We start from the raw sequence: 18,738 nt of genomic DNA, 5'->3' as shown, positions 1-18,738 counted from the left end.
GATTTCACGAAACCTAACTGTAGTTTGTCAGCACATTACTGATGAATTCAGAAGAAATTCGTAAGAATTAGGAATTTGTAGGAATTTGTAAGAAAAATACAAGGTTGAAGTCTTGTCCAGATGGCATTTTCACTATAGCATATGGTGATTTATCAAAATTCAGTACTTTTCTCTTTCCTAAATCACTGTGTTAAGGCATAATTTCAATAGGGATATTTCTAGCCAACAAATTAATAAACCCCCGGGAATTTTAGGAGATGTTTTGTTTACGGAATCTCTTAAGAAATGTTTCTCCAGCCATGTCTTTGTAAAAGGCTTTGTTCTCTTAACCCAAGAAGCAATTATAGATACTACAACTCCAGTCTCCAGCACAAAGACTTGCTCAGGATTTTTTCAAGTATCTGGGAGCCAGCAGAGGAATACCAGTGGGAATTAATTCCTGAGGAACTTGTCATGCAAAGCATTTATTATTATTTTTGATATGACCAGACAACAGGTCATTTGTGAGTGGAGAAACCAAGAGGACCAGGCTTGGCTGTGATCACGCACATCTGCTGTACCAGACTTTTACATTGTACCCAGAGCATTGGCGGCGTATTTTTTATGTCTTTTGATGTAAAAACAAGATTTTATCGAGTGGAAGAGTGCAGGGCTGTCTTCCAGGTCTAACGCTGCTCCCTTTTGAGGGGTTCATTTTCAGTTTTGGGCCCCTTGCTACAAGAAGGACATGGAGGTGCTCAAGTGAGTCCAGAGAAAGGCGATGAAGCTGGTGAGGGGTCTGGAGAGCAAGGCTTATGAGGAGTGGCTGAGGGAGCTGGGCTTGTTCAGCCTGGAGAAGAGGAGGCTCAGGGGCGACCTTATCGCTCTCTATAGGTACCTCAAGGGAGGCTGTAGCGAGGTGGGGGTTGGCCTGTTCTCCCACGTGCCTGGTGACAGGACGAGGGGGAATGGGCTTAAGTTGCGCCAGGGGAGGTTTAGGTTGGATATTAGGAAGAACTTCTTTACCAAAAGGGTTGTTAGACATTGGAACAGGCTGCCCAGGGAAGTGGTGGAGTCACCACCCCTGGAAGTCTTCAAAAGACGTTTAGATGTAGAGCTTAGGGATATGGTTTAGTGGGGACTGTTAGCGTTAGGTCAGAGGTTGGACTTGGTGATCTTGGAGGTCTCTTCCAACCTAGACGATTCTGTGATGCAGGTGATGCCATGGCGCTAGTCCGGGAGGGGCTGTGAAGCTCACAGGACGCCAGAAGCGGAATTTATTTTTTTTGGTACTTAATTTAATTTGAATTTAAAGTTTTTGCCTTGTTTAAGAGCCAACCTTCAGAAACTCGATATTTTTTTTTTTAAACTGGGGCAACCACAAAGTGCTTTGGGGCAGGGCCAAGTTCGCCTAGCAAAAACGCTTTTTACAGAAACACAACGGGAAGGCGAACGGAAGCGGCAGCGGGAGAGCCGCGGCGCTAGTTACGAGCGCCTCATGAGCACCCCTGAGGCGCGGACTACAGCTCCCAGCCTGCCCCACGGCCCCTGCCCGGGACGCCATTTCCTGCGTGCGGCCGGGGCGCGGCGTGCAGCCATCGCTCTGCGGCGGGGACCGGCGGGGAGCGGCGGCGCCATGGTGAGAGGCGGCCGCGGGGACGGGGCCCGGGGGCGGCCGGGAGGGGCCGGGAGGGGCCGGGAAGGGCGGGCGGGGGCGGCCGCCCCGTGCCCTGCCCGCGCCGTGGGGGGAGCGGGGGAGGCGGCGCCGCCGCCGCCTCAGGCATGGAAGGTTCCAGAGCGCGGCCGTTGGGGGTGGCGGGACGCGGCGCGGGGGCTGTGAGGGGGCTGCAGGGGGCCCGGCCCTGCCCTGCCGGCCGCCGCCATCCCGTGGCTCTGTGAGGAACCGCGGGGGGTTGGTCCCGGCTCCATGAGGGCCTTGAGTTCTTTGGGAATGCCTCTCTTAACCCTGAAACCACGTGTTTGGTGCTGCTATAATGTAATTTGCAAGGAAACGCCTCAAAAAGCAAGAGCCTGACGCAAATGTTCAAGCACTGAAATCCTAAATCCTCGCTGTGCATTTATCGGGCTCCCCTGGCCATCAGCACAGGCAGCGGCCTGGCAGGCCTGGGGGTGTGATTACCACGCAGCACGGTGTGCAGTCATGCGGTAAATTACAGCCTACCATACAATCCCTCTGTTACACAAACAGATTTTTAGGAAAAAGTCAAGCTCCGTTCACCTCAGGTAGGTTTTCCAGCACTATTCACCTTGAATAGTGCTGGAAATCAAAATCACTCTATCAAAACCAAATGGAATATGAAAACAAATCACTTCACTAAAAATCATTTCAGTAATACAGGTATTGTTTAGGTTGTTAGTGCCAGATTTTTTGCTCTTAAAATGAAGCGATCTCTTAAAGAAGTATTCTTACGCTGTTTCAGGCATCCATTTCCCTTGCACCCGTGAACATTTTCAAGGCAGGTGCCGATGAAGAAAAGGCAGAAACAGCTCGGCTGGTGAGTTCACTCTCTTAAGAAATTGATGATGCCCTGGGTAATTAATGTGTGTAAAAATAACGTGTGTTCTTTTGTTAAATATTTTTCTGTTAAATGTACTTCCAGTTCTTATTGATGTAGAGCTTCCTTTGTCTCTTAGCGTTATTTCTTGTTGCATGTCTCTGAAGACAAGGTAAGAGAACAGTTTTGTATGTACAGACAAAGTAGCTATATCGTAGCTCAGAAGGTTGATAGTTGTTCAAAAGTTGTTCGAAGGTTGGTTGTTTTTTTTTTTTTTTTTTTTTATCCATGAGATATGGTTTTATGGTTACTGTGAAAATTAAGTGTATTTGAGCTGATTACCAAAATACAGCACTCCAGAAACTTGGAATCAGACTCCTGGAGTGTGGCTGTGGAAGGGCTGGATTAAGATCTCACATTTAATCTGTGGGTGACTGAGCACCAGAACAGGCTGCCCAGAGAGGCTGTGGGGTCTCCTCCTTGGAGACCTTCAAAAAGACCTGGATGTAGCCCTGGGCAGCCTGCTCTGGGTGGCCCTGCTTGGGCAGGGCTTGGGCCTGGTGGGCTCCAGAGGGCCCTGCCAGCCTCAGCCACTCTGGGATTCCCCTTTCTAAGATATTGCCTAGAATTTACTACTGATGTTAAAGTAGACCTTAGAAAATGATTAATTTCTATTTGCTTTCATTTCAGTCATCCTTTGTTGGTGCAATTGCCATCGGTGACCTAGTCAAGAGCACTCTGGGGCCTAAAGGCATGGTAAGATAGCTGCAAGTTCTCAGTGCTCATACTTGATAATTTAATTTTAATAATTATAGTACGTTTTCAAACAGCGTTCTGTGTCTTGCATCATGTAGGACAAGATCCTGCTAAGTACTGGGAGAGACAGCACGGTGACAGTGACCAATGATGGTGCAACCATCCTGAAAGCTATTGGAGTTGACAACCCAGCTGCCAAGGTCTTGGTTGGTGAGTTTTTACCAGCTTGTCATTGTTGTACTTGGAGTTTCTTCATTTGAAACTTTATTGTGTCGTTCTTACTTGTTTGTAGAAAAGTATTCTTCAGGTAGTGTGCAAGAATGAGGGGAGGGGGGGAAGAAGTCCTGAAATAAGGTGACCAAGGTGTTGCAAGAGTTGTGGAACTCTGAAAAATAAATTTGAGGCATATGCTGCTCTCACAAAACTATTCTGATGTTTCCTTATTTTCCCTCAACCCTTGCTCATCCCTGGAGCTGTGGCTGTCTGTCTTCAGAATCACAGAATGGTTTGGGTTGGAAGGGACCTTAAAGCCCACCCAGCTCCAACCCCCTGCCGTGGGCAGGGACACCTCCCACCAGCCCAGGTTGCCCTTTTTAGGTACTGGAAGGCCGCAGTAAGGTCTCCCCAGAGCCTTCCCTTTTCCAGTCCTCAGGCACTGGGAGAGAGGGGGATAGCTCTTGTCCATTGACAGGCTGGTACTGGTGTCTGTTGCAATTTCATGGATGCTGAATTTGACTTCATCTCAGGTTTTTCTGTGACTTACAGTTTGACAACCTCTTTATCAAGGAGTAAGGGTCTTTTTTATCTCACATTAGTTTAAGGAAAAAAAACCACTTTATAACAGAGCATGGAATTTTGAATCAAAACATTAATACAACGACTTCCTCTTTTAGATATGTCAAAGGTTCAAGATGACGAAGTTGGTGATGGAACTACATCTGTCACAGTGTTGGCAGCTGAATTACTGAGGGTGATGTATTACATTTTTTTCAAATGTTTTTATATTTGGCAGTGTAGTCCTGTGACTACACTATCCTGAAAGATGGAAGTGTTGTTCTGTCACAGGTCATTTTCTGGATTTTGCACTAAGCAGGATACAGCACTGCTTAATTGTGAGGTTCAGTCCTCTGAAATCCTTTTCCACAATGTTAAGGGGAAAAAAAAAAAGGCATGTTAAATTCTGCTGTTGTGTGCACAAGACTTGAATTCATAATGTTGCTTTAAACACCACATACTGAAGACTGCCAAACTCTAAATTGGAAATTACTATGTGAGAGAGATGTCAGAAGTGAGGAACTCTACTTCGCAAAGCTGTGCCAGTGAACCTAATGATCACAGTTCCTGGATCTGAGATCAAGAAATCTGAGAAATGATCCCATCAGCTTACCAAGTTCCTCACAAAAGTTTTGAAGAAAAAAAAAGTTTGGAGATTTTTTGTTTGTTTCCCCACAACTACACCTTAACTTGCAGTTATAAATGAACAGGAAACTGATCTCAAACATGAAGTGAGAGTTCGCTTTATGTGTCTTGTTACAGTTCATGTTGGAGATAAGATTTTTTTTATTAATCAACATTTCTAGAAGGTATTCCAAAGGCAGAGGGGAAAAAAAAAGTGCCAGTATGGTGGCTAGAATATTCTCCCTTTCTTAGGTCTTCACTTTAATTTGATTGTGTTACAGCGCTTGTGCTTTTGGTGGCATTCAGAATTGTCTGATTGCTTGTAAGTGCCTTTCCTAGTTAGCGTGAATGTGCTGTGGAAAAAAGCTAATTATTAATTTTATTTAAATAGGAGGCAGAATTGCTGATTTCTAGGAAGATTCATCCTCAGACCATCATTGCAGGCTGGAGAGCAGCCACAAAAGCTTCAAGAGAGGCACTTTTGAAAGCAGCCGTGGATCATGGGTTAGTAGCGTACATTGGCAATAACTCTTTGTAAGCCATTTGAGACTAAAACTCACTGGAGAGAATTACGTAGCATCGGAAAATCCTTTGCGGTCTTTTAAGCTGAATATATGAATTTAACAGTTACTGAAAAGAAGGCTACTTTTCAGTTAGATGAACTACAGAAGCTATATGAAATTATTTAAAATTGCTTACAACGTGCAGAATCAGAAAATAAGCAGTAATTTTCTTCTTAGGACAAAAATATGAGCTGTTATTTCAGATTTCATACTCTGGTTTTAAACACGTCTGTTTTCTGTGCGTGACTGAGGCTTTTTCAAAGCTGAGTGGAAAGTTTTTGTTAAAACAGTTGATCTAAACTACTTTGTAGTAAAGTTACACATCAGAGTGCTAGTTCAGTAGTGTAGTGCAAATGGTAGAAGGTACTATGAAACAATATATTTTTTTTAAAGCCTTAGTATGGCAGAGAAGAAGCATCAATATCTAGTTACATAAACTAGTCTCAAAATCTGCAGAAGCAGTTCCCTGGTATCTGACTGAGTTGTGCAATTTCTCATTCTGCCAGGGAGAATTGTAAATTAATTTTTTGCTATGTTTCATAGCCAAAAATCTTAGAGGTACCAAGTTGGTGATAGAATGCTTGATGCTATCATGGTATTTGGCCAAAATAGCAAAAAGCAGTATGTCGTTGTAAGACTGAATTGATTTTGTTCATTGTTGGTTGTCCTTAATTTCACAAAATACTATCTCAACAAAAATGAGGTTAAAGTCTAATTAAAATCAGTGTCAAAAAATACTTTCTGTGGCTTCTTCAACTTCAGTATGAGTACAGATCTTACTTCTGCTTAGTGTTTCGAGATAGGCATATTTGTGTGCCTTTGTGTCATTTAGGAAAAATGCAGGTGTCAGAATGTCATCCCTTAAGCACATAAATATGAATGATGTCTCACACCCAGGAAATAAACCTCTTCTTACAAGGAACTCCTGATCTAACTGGGGTTTCAATAGAAAGTTGTTTCCTGGGACACTGTAGGAATTCTGTCATTCCTCAGAATAGAACATAGTGATGATCTAGTACAGATATGTGTAGGTTAGGAAGAGCAGGAAGAGACTCACAGTGTTAGGTGAGTGATAAGGAAGGCTTTCAGACACAGACCTGCCACATAACTGTGCTGGCTTTGTTGCAGTGATGATGAAGCCAAGTTCCGTGAAGACTTGATGAACATCGCGGGAACGACTCTCTCATCAAAGTTACTCACTCATCATAAAGATCACTTTGTCAAGCTGGCCGTCGAAGCTGTTCTTAGGTTGAAAGGTTCTGGTAATCTGGAGGCTATCCACGTCATTAAGAAACTTGGTGGAAGTCTGGCTGATTCTTACTTAGATGAAGGTAAGTCTTTGTATATCGGCTGTAAGTGTGCTTATGAAAATAAGCACGTGAAATGAAATTTCATGAAATGAAATTGTTAAAAGTTATACATCTCTATAATTTTTTTCTAGAAAACATTGTTATTACTAAATTGAATAATGATACTACTATTATTTTGCGATAATTTAAATGAAATGTTCTCCTTTTTTAATATGAAGTCTTAAAAATCTTTTTCTTACTATACAGGGTTTTTGCTTGACAAAAAGATTGGTGTAAACCAGCCAAAAAGAATTGAAAATGCAAAGATTCTTATTGCAAATACTGGCATGGATACAGATAAGATTAAGGTATGTGACCGAACTACTGTTATGAAACAGTGTTTTCATATATGGAATTATTTTTTAACTGAACTTGTTTTCTTTGGTTTAGATTTTTGGCTCTCGCGTCAGAGTGGACTCGACAGCAAAGGTAGCAGAAATAGAACAGGCAGAAAAAGAAAAAATGAAGGAGAAAGTAGAGCGTATTCTTAAGCATGGAATAAACTGCTTTATTAACAGGTATGTTTTCTTGGCTACAATTTATAATGCAGTTACAGAGTAGCAAGATTTTAATACTGTATGTGTGAGAAGAAGATTATTCATGCCCTATATCCCTAAAATTCGGTGATCTTACCCAATACTTAATTAATTGAGTCACTTCAGTGGGGCCAGAGTTTTCTTCACATTCCCTCAGGTGTGGTGCAGTGTCATCCCTCCTCACTGCTGCTGCTTTATTTATTTTTTTTTTAAGGCAGAAGTGCTGTTATTTAATCAGGGACCCATGTTTAAGTCCAGTGAACGTCACAATCTAAATTCCATGTTTTTGATAGCAATGCACTTCTCTTTTGAACTATCACAGTGCAAAGCATTCACATATTTAATAATGTGAGAAGTGCTTCTGCCTTTCAGTAATTCTCATTTGAGTGGTTCTGTGGTCTGCTAGGGAGCTGGTTAACTAGCACCGCATCAAAGGATAGGAATATAAGAGTTGCACTGTTCACAACAGTAGCAAAGATTTACAGTTACAGGGTACTGCACATCTTAAAACTCCAACAGCTGTGTTAATTGTAAGAACTAGTGATGGGTTTTTAAATCTCAGTCTCTTCATCTGTGTTGCGTTTCATTCATGTACATGATGTTGTAGTGTAGGCACAGTGAGCAAGGAGATGCTTGACAGGATGCTCTATGGATATAAAGTAGGAAGAATCTTCTCTGTACGTAATCAGCAATGCCAGCTGTCCCTTTTGAAGGTAGATGAGGAGCATCTTTTTTTGACAGACGTGGTGTGTCCCAGCTTCTGCTAAATTTCTACAACACTTAGCCTCTAATTTGGAGGGGAAAAGTAGTTTGGTCAGTGACCCTGCTCTGGGGAGAAGGGAAAATACATAAAAACAAAGAAGCACGTGCTCTTGTCTGTGGTCTGCTCCCTATGGCCATTTATTGTTCCCACAAAGTTGTATCCTGTTTGGATTTTATGTTGGTGAGGAATTAAAGAAATTACTTCACATGTTGTAGTGCGCCCTGTTAGGATAGGCAACTAAGTGGCCAGTGGGCACTTAAGACTGAAGAACTCAGAATTTAAGGCATAAGAACTCAGAATTGAAAGCATTGATAACGTGTCTTCAGGAGCAGTGTATTTCAAAGCTACAGTACGTTGAAATTTTTTGTAGCTTGTGCTTTCCTGTCACTACTGGTTGTTTACTTCTGTGTGGGTGTAACTTTCTTCATCTGGTTGGTGTCTCACAAACGGACTGTTCTGGCAGCTTGTAGAAAACTCTGTCCATACTGCCGAGAATCAGGTGTCCTTTGTTTCTCTGGTAACAAAGGTTCTAAAATCTTTTTAAAGGTTTGTTCTTCCTGCAATGTGAAGATGTGACTTTGTTTTAATTGCAGGCAGTTGATCTACAACTACCCTGAGCAGCTCTTTGGGGCCGCTGGCATCATGGCAATTGAGCATGCGGACTTTGCTGGTGTGGAGCGCCTGGCTCTTGTTACAGGTTTGTGGAGGACCTCACTGGGTGCAGCTTGGAGGGTCACGTTATTTATTTGACACCTAGGTTTTACTTCCTTTTTACTATTAAGCTGATCTGTGAGTGTGAAAAGTACTTAACGTAAGCTTTATTTTACAGAACTTAAATACAAACATATGAAAGATTCTCTGAAATTAACCATAACTTGGTTTCTGTCTTCAGTGTATTACACTTGTTAAAAGTCTGTTTCGATTCTGAATCCTCCCTGCACAATGATTTAAACAAGTTTTATCTAGAAACTGTGAAAAAAGTAACATCTTACTAACCGGAAAATAAAATCCGGCCAGTTACTGTTTTTCTTTTATGTTTTAACAATACTTTATAATTAAGTCTCTGCTTGATAAACTTTTGAAATGTTTGTTTTCTAGGGAAAAGATAAAAGTTAGCCATATGAAGTGTAGGATGATGAACCAACAAATGAATTTACGTTATCTTGTTACAAAGGGCTGTTGTTTGACTGTAGAACCAGAGAAGACTAAAAAGAGTTATCCTCTGTTAGAATTGTGGGCCTGAGTCATCAACTTGAGGCAGACCTCAGATAACATAAGCAACTTTGACGTTTTTAGTAGTGGTCAGTGTAAATGACTTCAGGAACTAATCAAAGTGAAACAGCTTCTGGAATGCTACAGATGATCCTCACTGCCCGAATTCCAGTTAGAGGTAGTTAGCTGGAACATACTAAAAAGAACTAATTATTGTAACGATCAGTAGAATGGAGTTTGCTTTGCAGGGAGAAAGGCAAAGATACTGACTAGCTAGCAAAACTGAAGTTGCAGTTGTGTGCAGCTGCCTGTAGGTACATTGACACCAGCAAACACTTCAGTGAGAGAAACATTGCTTATGTTCTGGAACAAATTCAAAACAGATTTTATAGGTAGAGCGAGTGGACTGTTTTGGACCACGCTGCATCAGAGTAGCTGAAAAAACGTGACAAGCTCGTAGTAAGGACAAACGCGACTACAAATCTGATCCTTCCTTTTAGAGCTACAGCTAAAGCAAGGCTATTAAGCTAATGTGGGTTAATAGAACATCCATGGGGAATGAATACACGTAAATGGTTTTCTAATGGGAATAGCAAAGTACTGGAACAGTGTTTCATTCAGGGACATTCTGCTCTTTGTAATGCCTATTTTGTTGATGATACGGGAGTTATGAATGGTCCGCAGCATGGCTGCCGTGACGTGCTGCAAGAGTCATAATTCGGGAGAGTGGTGGTCAGCTGTTTCCAGCTGCATAATCAGGAAGGCAGAATTAATGCTAGCACAAGTTTCAAAACAGCAGATTTTGATTTAGTAGTTCTTTAAACATTTAATGAGTAAAGAATTTTAAAACTTTAAACAGATCTACATTTTAATTCCATCACAACAACGTGTGTTCTCTTATCTGGGCAGAACTCAAAAGCATTACAGCTACTGTAGTTCTTGTGACATAAAACAAAACATTGGTGGATTAAGAACTTCTCAAAATCAGTAGGAAGTTCCTGGTGTCGTATTCTGACATTGGTTTATCACTATTGTTACCTTGAGTTTATTTTTCTGCAATTACAATGATTTTTTTTTCCTTAATTAGCCTTTGCTTCAGAAGATGTTTTCATTTTGACACTTCAATAATCTCACATTTGTAGGTGGTGAAATTGCATCAACCTTTGATCACCCTGAGCTGGTAAAATTAGGAAGTTGCAAGCTTATTGAAGAAGTCATGATTGGAGAAGATAAACTCATTCATTTCTCTGGTGTGGCAATGGGTGAGTGTTTTACCAGGAGTGGCACATTGTAATATTTGTGTTACTGCTTTGCTAACGCTGTTCAGTTACCAGGATGGCATAGGTAATTTGTGATGATTCAGGTAGCCATTTTTCTGAAAGCCTTACTCTCCAGTGAAACACTGATCCTTCAGAGATACGTGTTCGTTGTTGAAATTATTCATTTACATAATGTTCAACATTTGCATAAACACTTGCAAGGTTGGGACCCAAAATTTCTGCTTTGTGTGATTGATGAGAAGAGTAGCAACCTGTTATACTTCGAGAACTTGATAGCTTGTTCTAATAAATGCAGATAATGTAAATGTTTCAAAACTACACCTTGGAAAAAAATCATTTTCTACTTAATTAAATATGGTATTTTACAGCAGTTCACTGATAAAAGCAATAATATAGTGTACATTGTTTCATTCTGCCTCTGAAATGTTGTCATGCTTCCTGCTTCCTCCTCCACAAATTGATCTCTTTATGTAAAACTTGACTGCAGTGATAACAAAGCTGTTACAGAGGCTTTGTGATCGCCTCTTGTTGTGTCATGTTAACATTCTTGGTCTGGCTCTTGTTTTGGTTGGATTGTTTGTTTGTTATAAATCTTCTTGCATTTGAATTTTTTTTAGGTGAAGCTTGCACCATAGTTCTGCGTGGGGCAACGCAGCAGATTCTGGATGAAGCAGAGAGATCTTTGCATGATGCTCTCTGCGTTCTTGCCCAGACCGTGAAGGACACTCGAACTGTTTATGGTGGAGGTGAGTGTTAGTTTCTTTACGCTATGGCCATAGTAGACATTGTGTTAATATTCAACTCATAAAACACTTGTTTGTCTTTAATGAATAGGTTGTTCAGAGATGCTGATGGCTAACGCTGTTACAGAACTTGCCATCAGAACACCTGGCAAAGAATCTGTTGCAATGGAGTCCTTTGCTAAGGCTTTGCGAATGGTAAGTTTATTTAGTCAGATTGCTGGACTAATGCATGTAAAATTTCAAGAGCCAGTTGGTTTGTTAACTTCTGACATCAGGTGGTTGCTTCTCTCTCTCTCCAACCTTAGGTTTTCTAAAACTAAAGAAGTGAAATTTAGCGATGTATCTTGGGTGAACAATGGAAAAAAAGTTACTGTTTTCTATCTGAGGAATAAAGTATTGGTATTTTAATAATAGTTCTATAAAAGTCCTTGATTCTGTTTAATTGTATTCACTCTCTAGTACTACCTAGAATTTTCTAGAACAGCATGGAGTTTGTACCTTAGCAGAAAATAGAATACCACAAGAACAGAAGCTTATAGAATATTACTGTGCTAACAACAGACTGTCAGGTTGAGGAAAATTGCCTTCCAGCTTCTCTATTTTAAATTAGGGAAAACCTTGCTTAGGAAATTAAAGACTGGAAGGAAACTTTTCTCTTAAGAAAATTAAAGGGTGTAGTAAGACTTGGCATTGCATCTTCAGGCAGCATGTGCAGTTTTTGTTAACAGAACAATCTGGTGGTTAATGCCAACCAGCAAGCTATGGTCTGAAAGTAAATCCTGCAGTTGTAGTCCGAAATGATTAACAAAGAGACCATTTCTTTCTGTCCATGTAAAACAAGGTGACAAATCTGCTAACATGCTCTCCGCTACTGTCTTAGAGGGCCTTAAACAGAAGGGAATAACTGCCTTAGAAGGGTAGTTGTTTTTTCTAATTTCTGTTCAGTGTAGCAGATCATAATATCAACAACATGTTATTAGTCTTCTTGAAACTGAATAGTACAATGCAATATCGCAGTGTGTGTGTGATGCGTGACAGGGGTCAGTCTCTGCATTAATGACCACCAACCTGTGTTTGCCCCTTAGATCCCAACAATCATAGCTGACAACGCTGGCTATGACAGCGCCGATTTGGTTGCTCAGCTCAGGGCTGCGCACAGTGAAGGGAAGAGCACTTACGGACTCGGTAAGGAGTTTGATAATGCTGCTCTTACTGGGTTGCTGTTTGTGGGGGGGGGTTAGATTGACTAAGCTTGGTCACATCTGTTTCTCACTAATACATTCAGCTGAAAGAACGGAGTGTGCTGATGCCACAGTGCGTGCATCTGTGTTCTTCTAAAGTCTGTATTACGTAGGTGCACTCCTGTGGCTCTCTGAATCTTTTTTCAGATGAATTCTGTTTTCTTGGCGACAGAAGCCCTTGTGCATTGAAGTTAGTTAGGAGGTACTTAACACTTCTACTTGCTTGTGTTACAGAACCGGGCGATGGATATGATGACTTGTTCTGTGCAAAGCAAACAGAAACATAGCCATACAGTGTTACATTCCTTTATCATTTAGGTCAGGCTTTTCATGGTAGGGTGAATTTGTTTGTGAAGGAGATGGCTTCCACCCATAAAACCACATACCTTAATTGCAGTGGGCCTAGTTATATGAAACTCAAAAAGAAAGGAGTGTATTAAAAAAAATAATAATAATTGCAGAGAAGAATTCTGAAGTTGATATATATAAGGAAATGATGCTGAGGGTCCCATTGGGTCTCATCTCCTTTTCCCTGTGGAGTTTTCATCATTCTTGTCTGTAGTTGCACGATGCTAGGCCTTGAAGTGAAATAATTTTAAAAATATTTCCTCTGCTATCAGTATGGTTCATTTGAGGAGGTCAGCTACCTTATTGTCAGCTTCTTGTAATTTCCTTTAAAATAAATGAGGAGAAAAAAGACTTCTTAATGTATCTCTTTTTAAAGATATGAAAGAGGGTACCATTGGAGACATGGCAGTCTTGGGAGTGACGGAAAGCTTCCAAGTCAAGAGACAAGTTCTGCTGAGTGCAGCTGAAGCAGCAGAAATGATTCTTCGTGTAGATGACATTATTAAAGCAGCACCAAGGTAAGGCTACCTGCAAGTATGGGAAGAAACCCCACTTGTCAGCAGATTATCCTGTGTGTGCCCACTACGAGGTAGTTTGTGCTGCTTTGTGAATCACTTTCTTACAATGCAAAGCTGGTGTATTACCACAATAGGCAGCGCCATCTCAAAGCTGTCAGGTAAAACTAGCATTGAAAGCAAAATATCAACTAAAAATTAAAGGCAGATGGGGGGAAGCTGGTCAACCTCAGTGTTTTCTGATTTTTCTTTTTCTCAACAGGAAACGCGTCCCAGACCATCGCCCATGTTAAATTTTCTCCAGTACCCAAAGATGTGTGGACCAGATCTCACCGAGCGGTTTTTTAAGTGATTTTTTTGTGAGGTTATGGAACAGAAGCTTGAGATGAGCAGCTCCATCAACGGCACGAAGTAAATGCCTTCAGTTGATTTTAACTTATTTCAGTTTACACGTGTTGGGGGGGAAGATTTAATTGTACAACCCCGGTTCCTTTCCAGCTTCCACCTAAGATACACTGAAATAAATAAAATCATATTCATCAAAGTTGTGCTTGTCTTTGTGTAGAACCAAGAAGTGCAGTTACGTTAGAGGGGAGAGAGCAACGTGCTGGGGCCAAATAGTCCATGTATGTCTGTCAGGTACCAGACTGGGGCTGGCTGCCTTCACAAATAGGGGTTGTTACAACAGGAGGGCAGCTGGTGAGAGATGTGCCGTGCTGCATCACATTCAGTTTTCTCTTCTCCTTTCCCTTCCCCTCATGCCTGTTGTGACCCATCTCTTCATATTCCTTCCTATTCCAGTAGCTCCTGCAGTGCTGATGTGGTTTCTTTATCGCACAATTTCCCTTACCAGGTACTCGGACTGTGATGAAGTCCGATTCCTGCAGCAGTCTTCAGGTAGATCTCTGATGATGCTGAGCAGAGAGGAGTGGAGATGCCCCTGTCTGAGCGCTAGGCTGTAGAGAGCTGCTTGCTGGGTGCTGTGACCCCACCGCCCCTTCCCCATGCACCGCAGCACCTTAGTGAACAGCAGGGGTAGGCTGCCAAAGCAGGAATGTTAATCTGAAATAAAGTATCCGTGCAAACATTTTTCTTCCTGAAATGAAGCGATTCTGCTTACAGAAAGCTTCTCCAAACTCAAAATAGACTCTTCTAATTACACAAAGAGAAAATGCTGCTTTAAGAGTAGTGTTAAAAACACACTTTTACCTGCTTTTTAAAGGTTTATCTTCTTCCCTCCTCTCAGATAAATAGAATACCAAGTTAGTTCTACGGGAAATGAAACACTGAATGCTGATGTTAAGAAAGCCCCAAATTCCCATCCTGTTGAATGATTTCCTTTGTGGAAAGAAATCGTTGGAAAAAGCTTAGATAAAGAGCTTGGCAAGTTATTTCCAAAGAAAGACAATTTAGCTCAGTGAGAATCCAGAACACTTTATTTAATTTAATGAATGTAGCGGGTACCAGCCAGATCCAAGTGCGCATTTCATTTAACAAGGCAGCCAGCGCTCACGGAGCCTATATATTTCCAGAGAATTTTCCAAGAATGTAAATGACACTGAGCAGTCGCAAACTGGCATCGACTCAAACCTTTTATGGGAACTGTCACTTCTGCATGCCTGCTGGAAAGACAGTCCCACTTGACAAGCAGGAGAGAGGGGGAAGTGGCTGCACTGTGCCACCGAGGGCTCCCCACCCTTCTCTAAAAAGCTGCCTTCCACCAAACCCGCGCTCAGCGCTACGGAATGAAAAGCTAAAAATGTAAAGTCACTTTGAGCCAGGTTTCTATTCTGTGCTACACCATTAAAGCGTTCTTAAACGTTCAGTGCCTTTCCAAGGAAATCCGAACAGATCTGAGGTTTGCAAGCTACAGCAGCACCCTGCTGGAGTTCATTGGGTAATGTTTGCCTCAACTTCAGTTTCTGTGTAAGTCTGAAGACGCAGGCTCCCAGCCTTAGGTTTCCTTCGTGCACGTTACCTCTGCAATGATTGTGGCTCTCCCATGTCAGTCAGGGTTTTCTGCTACCGCATCAAAACTTGGCACGTACAGCTGCCCTTACCGGCAGTGTGGTCGGCTACGTAAGACCTAGCAGAAAAAAAATAATAATAATAAAAAAAGCACGTATCTTTCCTCACTGTCATTTGAAATGGTAATTAGCAATAACAAAACCAGAGCGGTCACAAATTTTCCAGGAAGAAGACAGCGGCTGTAGGAGGAGAGTTCTCCGGTATGCATTGCTTCCTTGATAGCGCATCCAGTACCACGCGGTGGGCAGGGAAACCCTCGAGCTGTTACTTCTGCTGCTGCCTTTCAAACAAGTCACCGAGACAAGTGCTGTGGGTTACTTTAAAGCTGCAGCTCCCAGCAGTGATTGTCACCATGCATGGTGGCTTCCAGCTGGGCTCGGACACCTCAGCAAGGGGGAAGGAGGGAAGGAGAGCCCAAAGGGTTCCTGTGGGTGGAGATCAACTCGCTGTGGGAAACATAAACCCTGCTGCCAGCTCTGAGCAGTCCTTGCAGAGGGGGAGAGGGAGAAGTCTTCACTCTGGAGTGTGCAGAAGAGGGTGGCTGTAGAAGAGCGTTTTGCTCTGAACTGGTGCACCTACCCCGAGCCTTACCAGACAGCACGATGCCCTCTCGAAGGGGAGAGCCTGGGCAGTGCTGTGGGAGTGCTGCCACCTCTGCTGGTGGAGGCAGCTGAGCAGCATCACGACTCGGCTTCGGGCTCAGGCTTGTCGGTGAGAGGTGGCGACGGTCTCTCATCAAGCGTGATTTCTATCACCGCCCCAGACCGCTTGCGGGGCTCGGGGCTCTCCTCCGACCACCTCCCCACCCTGCGCACCCCTTTGGCCACTTTGGGCGCGTTCCTGCAGGGGTTGTGGTCGTAGATCACCAGCTTCAGGCCGGGGAGGTGGGCCAGGCTGGGGAAGAAGCGGATGGCGTTGCGATCCACGTCGATCACCTCCAGGAAAGGCATGTGCAGGAGCACGGGGGGGAACTCGGACAGCAGGTTGCCCGAGAGCCAGATGGTGCGCAGCTCCTGCAGGCCCCGCAGCTGGGCAGGGAGCGTGCGCAGCGCGTTGGAGCCGGCGTGCAGGGTCTTGAGCAGGCTGAGCTCGCACACCACCTCAGGCAGGTGCTGCAGGCAGTTGGACTCGATCCAGAGGGTCTTGAGGTTCTGCAGGAGCCGGAGCTCGAGGGGCAGGCTGCAGAGCTTGTTGTTGCCCAGGTAGAGGATGCACAGCTGCTTCAGCGTGCACACCACCAGCGGCAGCACCTTGAAGTTGTTGAAGTCCAGCGCGAGGATCTGGAGGTTCTGCAACTGCTCCAGCTCAGGAGGGAGGTGGTTCAGGTTGTTGTCGCTCAGGTACAGCTTGACCAGCTCCCTGAAGGAGCAGATGTGCAGAGGCAGCCTCCTCAGCTGTCTGCCGCTCAGATCCACCATCTTGTCCACTGGCATCTCCTCCAGGTCTTCCAGGAGGTACTTCTGGCACTTGTCGGAGGGCACAAAAGCAACTATGGCTTTCAGGCTGTTGCCCATCCTGGGACCTTCTTTGTGCAGAGACTGACGGGGCTGTGAGGGACGAGGCCAGCCTTGGTTTCCTGCTGCTGTGCACTGGCCTGCTGGTAACTCTGTCTTCCCAATATAAGGCTGTTTACATGGCACCAGGCATTAATCTCAAGGGCTCTGAAATGTTTCTGATAACTGAATGAGTGTTCAGTGATGGGGATTACGGACATGATGACTGCGAGCGCAGGTCTCTCTCCCTGCCTCACACACATGCTCAGGCCCACTTGGCTCTCCCAGAAAGCATCCCATCTCCCCTCTTCCTGCATGTCAATTTTGCCTCAAACTCTTGCTTTGATGGAAACCCTGCTCCTCTTGGTTTGCTGTGGTTGCTGTCTGTGCAGCCAGTGCTGGTGGTGAGGATTGGCTGGAGAAAGCAAACACCCCAGAAGACCAAATTTTTAAACTAAAAAGATTAGCTTTAATTAAACTTTCAGGGGAGATGTCAGCAGTAATCTAATTGTTGTTTAAAATACCTGTCAAGACTTGACCGACTTTCCAGATGAGTGACACTTTTATGGCTTTGCTTTGCAAGGTGCCAAATACATAATTTAACAGTGTTACTTGCCACCCAGTACTTATCTCAAACCTTTAACAGAAATACTTGGCAATCTGCTATCTTTAGCTGCTCCAGTATTTATGTTCCTAATTTAATTAATTTAATCGTGTTTACTATAGCCTCCGGCACCCTTAACTGCGTAGGGCCTTCTTCATTAGATTGTGTTTTGCTTCTTGTCTGAATCCCAGTTTAATACACTCACTGTCACAGCTGGCCAAGGCTGCTCTTCTGACACCTTCCAACTGTGCTACTGCAATCCCCAGACTCAAACCTGATGAGAAACTGCCATGGATTTAATTACAGCCAGAATTGTCCCCAGTGACTGGACAAAGGGAACCATCACTCCCAGTTTTATAAAGAGTAGAAAGGAGGATCCAGGGAACTACAGACCCGTGAGCCCCACCTCTGTGCCTGGGAAGGTCATGGAACAGATCCTCCTGGAAGCAGTGTTGAGGCACATGCAAGCCATGGAGGTGATCTGAGACAGCCAGCATGGCTTCACCAAGGGCAAATCCTACCTGACCTAGCTGGTGGCCTTCTGTGATGAAGAGACTATATCAGTCAGTAAGGGCAGACTGACTGGTGTCATCTACCTGGACATCTGTAAGGCCTTTGACATGGTCCCACACAACATTCTTGTACCTAAATTGGAGAGATATGGATATGAAGGGTGGACCATTTGGTGGATAAGGAATTGGCCGGATGGCTGCACCCAGAGAGAAGGGGTCAAGGCTCTATGTTTGGGGGGAGGCCGGTGATGAACAGTGTCCCTCAGGAGTCTGTCTTGGGACCAGTGCTGTTTATGTTTATGTCATTATCAATGACATAGACAGTGGGATTGAGTGCACCCTCAGCAGGTTTGCAGATGACACCAAGCTGAGTGGTGCAGTCAATACACCAGAAGGAAGGGATGCCATCCAAAGGAGCCTGGGCAGGCTGGAGAAGTGGGCCCATGTGAACCTAATGAGGTTCAACAAGGCCAAGTGCAAGGTGCGGCACCTGGGTTGGGGCAATCCCAGACATGAATAAAGGCTGGGAGAGGAACTCATTGAGAACAGCCCTGCAGAAAAGGACTTGGGGGTTGTGGGTGATGAAAAGCTCAATATGAGCCAGTAGTGTGTGCTTGCAGCCCACAAGGCCAGCTCCATCCTGGACTGCATCTACAGAGGGGTGACCAGCAGGGTGCGGGAGGGGATTGTCCCCCTCTGCACATGGAGTGTTGTGTCCAGGTGTGGGACCCCCAGCACAAGGTGGATGTGGACCTGTTAGAGTGAGCCCTTAGGAGGGCCATGAAAATGCTCAGAGGGCTGGAGCACCTCTCCTACAGAGACAGGCTGAGGTAGCTGAGGATGTTCATCCTGGAGAAGAAAAGGCTCCAGAGACACTTCATTGCAGCCTTTTTACACTTCAA

The 18,738-nt window shown here is 43.8% G+C and overlaps 2 protein-coding genes across 2 annotated transcripts; one reads left to right on the top strand and one right to left on the bottom strand.

Moving 5' to 3' along the window:
* The first annotated feature begins 1,499 nt into the window (after positions 1 to 1,499).
* Positions 1,500 to 13,743, top strand: CCT2 (chaperonin containing TCP1 subunit 2). The gene is made up of 16 exons (XM_084492151.1): positions 1,500 to 1,618; positions 2,421 to 2,495; positions 3,186 to 3,251; positions 3,350 to 3,461; positions 4,145 to 4,221; positions 5,041 to 5,153; positions 6,341 to 6,543; positions 6,769 to 6,869; positions 6,952 to 7,079; positions 8,454 to 8,557; positions 10,215 to 10,334; positions 10,970 to 11,098; positions 11,187 to 11,290; positions 12,181 to 12,280; positions 13,061 to 13,202; positions 13,462 to 13,743. The coding sequence occupies exons 1-16, from the start codon at positions 1,616 to 1,618 to the stop codon at positions 13,490 to 13,492; spliced, it is 1,608 nt and encodes a 535-aa protein (XP_084348277.1). The 5' UTR covers positions 1,500 to 1,615; the 3' UTR covers positions 13,493 to 13,743.
* Positions 13,744 to 14,613: 870 nt separating this feature from the next.
* On the bottom strand, positions 14,614 to 16,787 carry LRRC10 (leucine rich repeat containing 10). Its single transcript, XM_084500141.1, has one exon. It carries the CDS (start codon positions 16,739 to 16,741, stop codon positions 15,908 to 15,910), a length of 834 nt encoding a protein of 277 aa, XP_084356267.1. The 5' UTR covers positions 16,742 to 16,787; the 3' UTR covers positions 14,614 to 15,907.
* Between the last annotated feature and the right edge of the window lie 1,951 nt (positions 16,788 to 18,738).

Source organism: Aythya ferina (genome assembly GCF_964211825.1).
Source record: "Aythya ferina genome assembly, chromosome: 1".
NCBI lineage: Eukaryota > Metazoa > Chordata > Aves > Anseriformes > Anatidae > Aythya > Aythya ferina.
Note: the sequence above shows the minus strand (reverse complement) of the source record. Positions and strands in the feature narration are given on the sequence as shown.

Excerpts from the sequence above, each read along its gene's own strand:
- CCT2 (XM_084492151.1), top strand. Across the intron at positions 4,222-5,040 it reads TGGCAGCTGAATTACTGAGG|GAGGCAGAATTGCTGATTTC; the intron begins GTGATGTATTAC and ends TTATTTAAATAG. Across the intron at positions 8,558-10,214 it reads GCGCCTGGCTCTTGTTACAG|GTGGTGAAATTGCATCAACC; the intron begins GTTTGTGGAGGA and ends TCACATTTGTAG.
- LRRC10 (XM_084500141.1), bottom strand. The coding sequence starts at position 16,741 with ATGGGCAACAGCCTGAAAGCCATAGTTGCTTTTGTGCCCTCCGACAAG.